Source organism: Colossoma macropomum, unplaced genomic scaffold, assembly GCF_904425465.1.
Source record: "Colossoma macropomum unplaced genomic scaffold, Colossoma_macropomum, whole genome shotgun sequence".
Classification (NCBI taxonomy): Eukaryota; Metazoa; Chordata; class Actinopteri; order Characiformes; family Serrasalmidae; genus Colossoma; species Colossoma macropomum.
In genome coordinates, this window is record NW_023495267.1 from 2,181,170 (window position 1) to 2,188,245 (window position 7,076).

At 41.8% G+C, this 7,076-nt stretch overlaps 1 protein-coding gene across 1 annotated transcript; it reads right to left on the bottom strand.

The window, feature by feature from the left end:
- Positions 1-1,259: 1,259 nt before the first annotated feature.
- Positions 1,260-6,518, bottom strand: gnrhr4 (gonadotropin releasing hormone receptor 4). The gene is made up of 4 exons (XM_036561666.1): positions 6,060-6,518; positions 4,555-5,231; positions 2,161-2,365; positions 1,260-1,858 (listed from the first exon to the last, which is right to left on the bottom strand). Exons 2-4 carry the CDS (start codon positions 5,092-5,094, stop codon positions 1,347-1,349), a joined length of 1,257 nt encoding a protein of 418 aa, XP_036417559.1. The 5' UTR covers positions 5,095-5,231; positions 6,060-6,518; the 3' UTR covers positions 1,260-1,346.
- Positions 6,519-7,076: the final 558 nt, after the last annotated feature.

Below are 7,076 nucleotides of genomic sequence, written 5' to 3' on the forward strand. Positions count from 1 at the left end.
ATCATCCATTCAGTACAACAGACTGCGTCTTTCATGCCTATGGTGGCAGTGGAAAAGGGACAGAATCAGTCACTGCTCTCATTGGGTTATCATGTTTCTTGCAGTTGAAGCACGCATCTGACCCAAAGAGACCCTTCAGAGGCATAACAAACACAAATGGCATAACTAGAGGATGTTGTGGACCACTCTCGCCAAGGAGTCTTGAAGTATAGCCTCTAGCAAATGCGTTAGGTTAATGGTTGTGCTGGTCTAAAAAGAACAGGAGACCATTTTTCACCATATGTGAAAACGTCATTCTTCTATGGTCTATGGTCAGTAAGACGGATTGAAACTAGGGGAAAAACAGACAAAAGGAAAGATCTAAAGAGATCTTTTGGTTTTCACACGCTCTTCGGTGATATCAGAAAACCCATTTCTTCTCTTAAAATAGCCTTTCCTGTCTCTTGATCCACTCTAGGGGGAAAACTGCATTTTCATATGTGTTTCATATGTTGATATTAGTATAATGCTGAAAAATATATGAAATGCCCTTTAAAGATTTTTCCCAACACCAGTGGTACATTTGAACATCCAGGCCAGATTACATCAGCACATAAAAGTATTTTTTCCACACTGATAAACATTATACAGTTTGTTTGTCTCCAGTTTGATTTCAATACCCTAACAACAAAGGCAGCACTCTCCCTGAGAAAAACTATTTATAGAACACATTCATCTATTCAACCATTCATCAACAAATTCTAATTTTAAAGCTTTAGACCCACACCCAGTACACATTCCTCCCATTAATAAGGTGTAAATCAGCAATATGAATGACACCTTGGCATTTATTAGCATAGTAATATGTAATATTACAAATTCAAAGCACATGCTCTTTGAAGATTATCTGCATTTTAGAAACCACCAAGTAAATAGCCTGCGCAAACCCAAAGGGTGGGGATAATATTCCGGAAAGTGAGAGACTGAATGTCTTCAATAAATGACGAGAAATCCTTCTGGGGTCCATCTGCATTCATTTGCGTCTGTAATGTATCACAACTTAAATCCACATCCTGTTTGCATGAGCATAAAACCAGTGTATAAGAGTCATATCCTCTGTGCTACCTGAATGATTTACTTCTCAGAGTCAATACATGGGGAAAAAAAAAACAGAGAACAAGCTGTCAAAGGTGGGAATGCTGTAATCAGTCTGAAGAGTGATACAGCATTCAGTCAGTCAATAAACATGAAGCTTTTGGTGGACCCAATGTATTTCAAGAGACGCGCTTAGGGTTTGCTACCTTCATACCTTACATAATAGGACAGTTTCTCCAGAAGCCTTCGCCGCAGCATGTATTATCCAACAGTCATATCACGCTTTCTGGAGTCTGATTTAGCTCACCACCTCCCCTGTTGTGCAGTGTGAAATTACTGCTATGCTGCCCTGACTTCTTGGCCTCTTTGCCTTCCATAGCCTCAGTTCTCTGGCCTTGCAGGGTCAACCTTTTCATTCGCAAGGGAGATGGTGAGCACTTCAAAGAGCCAGTTAGAACCGTGTTGTTTTCTGGCTCTGCTAGAGCAGCCGCACCACGGCAGTACCGCTTCAGTCCTTTGCGGAAATGGATGGTGAACAGGCCGTAAGTGATGGGGTCCAGGATAGCATTGAAAAGGCCAAAAATAAAAAGGATATGAGTAAGTGAGTGGGAAACAGTCTCCTCTAAGTCGTCAGGGAGAAACCAGTACCACAGGCCCAACAGATAGTATGGCGTCCAACAAACAATAAACGACGTTACGATGACGATGCTCATTTTTAAAGTTCTCATCCGGGCCTTTGGGATGTTGTTGTTGGAGCGACGCAAATGCACCTCCTTTGAAGATACTGAAAAAAAGGCAGTAATTTTGACATTTAGTTGAGTAATTTTCATAATCATTTTGTACACTTCCCCCTAATTATGATGAATCAAAGCTAGATGAAAACAGATGCCATGATCTCATTTCTCTGTTGCTTACATCAAGTTTTATGTGTTGGTAGGAATGCGGCATTTCAATAACTTAATCTTCAGAGTAAACTGATCATTAAAATAATGGCCTTCATTGTCACTTGGCTAATAATCACCTTTAGCTCCACACTAATTATCACTTTATTCCTTTACTAGTGCTTATAACTTAATTATGACCTACTGTTTCCTTTGGTCATTCGCTGAGAGATCTCCACCAAGATACGTGTGTAGCAGAAGATCATGATGACCAGAGGTAGCAGGAACAGACAGACAAAGGTGAACATATTGTAGAGCGTCTCCTGCCAGTGCTTTACGAAGCTGCCTCGTGTGGTGCACTGTGTAAATTTGGCAGGAACTGTGATGGTCACATTGTGAAATATGAACATCTGTTGGGGAACAAAAAAATTACATAAGCATTACATAAAAATATTAAACTTGTAGTTCATGATATGTTGAAATATCTGGATACAGAGGAGTTTTTTTTCTTAAATGGAATTAAGTAAGTAATATAGTAATATAGTAATAGAGTAATATTTTTTGGGGGATAAATATTGAATAAATATTGCTGAGTGTGTGCTGAGATGCAGCATAAGCCTCTAGGAAACAGGCTTTAGCATTTTGTCCTTGGATAGATTTATTCACAGTGTGAAGTTGATGTAATCAAGCCTGGCTGAGCATACACTCAGTCTAGAATGCAGTGAAACATGAATGTGACAAACAGACCTCGATCAATGTCTCTCACACAGTCATCTACCCTTTATCCAAATGTTCTCATTCTCATTCTTGTCCCTAGCCCCTCTTGGACTGCACCGTCTAATGTCTCTAATGCCTGAAATCAGCTGTGCAGCTAATTATCAAACCATTCCTGAGATAAATCAGCTGTGTTGAAAATGATAAGAGGCAGAAAATTAGACATTTATTCAACTTGAATGTACAGTCTAAGGTCAAACTACATTAATATTGCAATAATTCTGTACCTCAGAAGTGACATTCCACATGATATGCATACCCCTTCAACAAAACTGAACAATGTCTGTAGAGCTAGCACAATATTGATAGAGCTGGACATATACAGGATGTTATGTACAAGAAGATGGCCACGAGATAGTTTAGAACATGAAGAAGTACATTAGGAATTTATGAGAGTGTTGACAATTCGTGAGGCTGATTAAAAATAAAGATGGCTGTGAGTCCGAGACAGTGGCGATAGTAGACAATTCATTAAAACTTCTGGAGCATCCAAGCAAAGTTACGGTAGACTGGAGCATCTGGGTGAGGCTATTTATCACAGCAGGATGGTGAACAGCAAATAACTCTAATTTCTCTAATATGACATCATCACAGTGTAAAATCTACTTATACTGACAATGCTGCAGAGTGACAGTGACTACGAATGAGCTACAGCAAGTTGCTTGAATCAAGTCTATGTAATGGTTAAAACGGGCCTGAACTTGGAACTGACTGGGAAAACCCCATAATTATCATTGGTCTTTAAGCCCAGTAATTGTAATCCACACAGCCAGGCTGGTTACTTAAATGTTCATCACTTTGAGTAATGTGATTGGTGCTATTAGAGCCAAAGGCAGGCTTTTTTTGTAGTCCTGAAAAAATAATAGTCCTGTCCTGATTTGACAAAGCTCAAATGTGTGGTCATATGATTGTCAGAAACAAGCTCAACTGAGTCTTTAAAATCCATAAGACTAACAGAAATCTGTTTCATCAGCCCTGTTAATTGCGCTCATGCAGTCAGTTCAGTGTACTATCAATTTATGAACTGCATTATTATTATTATTATTATTATTATTATCATAGTATAACACATTTGATGTTATCATGGGTTTATTAGAAATCAACCAATTTGTGGTCATCTATCTGTCTATCTAACTATCTATCTATCTATCTATCTATCTATCTATCTACCTACCTACCTATCTACCTACTTATCTATATAAAATAGATATGAAGTTATATCTTTATTTATTATGAGCCTCGCTTAGTGTCCTGAGCCACATGAACAAGGCTAAATCAGATTCATATCACTTTGTCTCATTAATGACTAAGGAGGTCAGAACTGGAAATTGTGGTCAGTGATCTCACACTACAAGGGGAACAGTCATCTCCATGGCTGAACAAATTAACTGAGACAGAAGTCAATGACTGGATTTTCTGCTCTGCCCTACATTTGATAGTATGATACTGAGGTACGACTGACAAAAGTGCTTGTATCTTCCTTTCCGATGAGTCTCCCAGCTCTAAGCTAATGTAATCATTTCCTTCTGATGAAATATCTGTCAGATTACACTTTCAATTTTGTATATAAAAGGTGAAAGATGCAAATATTTGAAGCATATGTAACCATAGTTTAAAATGAGACTTTAAATATATATAGGTGGCAGTAGGCTGATCCTTTCTAGACTGTGCAAGACAGCTTTAGCATCTAATCTTAACATGATCTTCCCAGATCATTCCAGCTTCAGGCCCCCCCCCCATTGAGTGCAGTCAGTGCAGCCCTTCAGGGATGAGCAACAAAAAAAGTGAATTCCTGAGATGAATTTGCAATCCATGCACTCCTTACCTGAGGGACGGAAAGCACAATGCTCATGGCCCAGGCTGCACTCAGCATGATTTTACTTTTCTTCTTGGCCTCGCTGATGGCTAGCGGGTTGAGGATGGCTGAGTGGCGGTCCAGGCTGATGACCACAGTGACAAAGGCGCAGGAGTACATAGCCACCAGCTTGAGGAACATGAGCAGCCGGCAGGCAAGGTCACCGGCCAGCCACTGCACTGTGATGTTCCATGCCGCATCCACAGGCATCACGATGAAGGTGACCAGCAGGTCGGCCACGGTCAGGTTGATGATCAGGATGCGCACATGCGACTTGCGGCGGGTGCTGGTGCTGGCCGCCCACAGCACAGCCAGGTTGCACGCGGCCGACACGGCGCATAGGGTAAAGGTGATGATCACCCTGGCTTTTGCTGCTGCCGAGAAAGTGGGCAGCTGCAGAGCCACCTCCCCTGCGGTCCTGTTGCATTCGGTGTAGTTGCAGCTGGCATTCAGGGTACTCTCTGTCAGCTGACCGAACATGGTAGCAGCGCTAGGAGAGATGTCATTCATCTCTGAAGAACACTGGTGCAGGCTCGCCTCAGTTGCTTGTCTTCCTCTGGCATTAGGCTGACATTAAAATAGTGGACATAAGAACAGCTGGGTGAGGGAGGGCTCTTCCACATGATAGTGCTGTCATTCCAAATCACCTGCAGGGGAAAAAAGTAGAGTAGCAGCATAAATTTATTTTTGACATCATATCAACAGTGCAGTGGTGTAGCCTGCGGATGTAGACAATAAAAGCATGAGAGTGCATAAATGTGCCAGGGACAGGACCCAGAGGTTCCAAGTGCTGTCCATGGCTGGGGGTCACCCATATGCTCAGTGTGGAAGGGAATGATGGGAGGGTTTTTTCTTTCTTGTCATTATGTGGTGGGTGTCAGTTTTCATGTGCAGGATTGCCCTATCTCTGCACCCCAGAGACCGCTGGTTGTGATGCAGAGGAAGACATACTACACCGACACTGTCATTTGAGTATGAATAAACTGAAAGAAAATGCAATTTAAAAGATCATCATATTAAAGTGATGGACTAGACATTAATTGGTAAAGCAGAGAGAGAACAGCACAAGGTGATATTATGTATGAATATAGGAGGCACTGATATAGCAAGAGAAGGGGAGAGCATTAATTCTGGAAGTAAGTAAAACACACACTGTACATTAATACTGAACCAGCAAAAAAATAAATCGAATAACAATAAATTTCAACGTTTAAAATATAAATCTATGTGAGCTCTAGGGGTTACAAAGCAACGGTGATAACGTTAAAAATATTCAGTTAGCAAAACATGCTGAAACAGTCGAGCTTACTGCAATTCGAATGTGCTAACTTAGCATACGGAACGAATCTAAATGCATTTTCTAAACTTTTTTGATTATAAAGTCTAAACAACTAAACGCACCCCTTCGTGTTGTGCTCAACAAATACATAAATTCCAGGTATTAAGGTTGGCACATTTAGTCTTTTGAGACTTACCTCAGAATCTTAAGCCCTCCGTTTGGTGCAAAACAGATGACCTTGAAGGAGTGTCTCAGAAATTAAAAGATACCTCAGAAATCAACTCCCACTCAGCGCCTTCCTTAAAGTCGCGCTCAGCTGGACGGAGTACAAATTCAAACACAGTCCAGCTTACAAACTTGTGGAAACAGGTGTGCAGCCTGTTCTCCAAGCAGAGAAGTGCCGTGCGGTGAGGAAGAGGCTAAACCACTGAGAGGCGTTACAACTTAGACAAAACATGAATGGTACAGTCTGGAGCGCCGGTGTGTATTTATCACCGAAAAGTTCAGCACACACTGCAGCAAAACACAGAGCCAACATGTGCAGATTTCTGAAGACGATAAGCCTCATGCAGCTTGGGTTTCTCCTGAGCGAGTGTGCAGTGAGCAGTGATTCTCGCTCTCCTCTGCGCTCCTCCAGCCCGTGTGTCCTCCTCTCCTCTCCTCACTCCTCCACGCTGATTCCCCCTCAGCACCACTTTATTCGACTCCGCCCTCCAACCGCCATCAAACCGTGAAATGATCGAGTCGCCCGCAGCGCAGGCATATGGTGCATCCCCATTCATCTGCATCGACTATTAAAGAAATAGTGCAGCATGTTTCCTTAAAACACACACAGGCGCACACACATCCCCCCCAAGGTTTCAAAGTTTTACATTCATTTTGGTCATGTCTATTTGAGAAACAAATGCCTCTGAAGTAAGGCGGACTGAAATTTACCTCCCATAGGCTTGAAGGGGAATTCCTACTTTTTTTTTAAAACGGGGGCGTCAGGTGGACCTGACTAACCAGACCCCCCACCCCCCACCCCCCATAAAAGTCTGTCTGCAGAATCTGTGATACATTTGCGTTGGGCTAACGTTATACTTTAAGATTTAGGCTAAAACGACCTTTGGTTTGAACGCATATAGGGATTCACATGGTAAATATTACACAAACTACACCTTATGCGGCCTGGGTAAACTAATGGGTTACGTAGACATACAACTCAATTAAC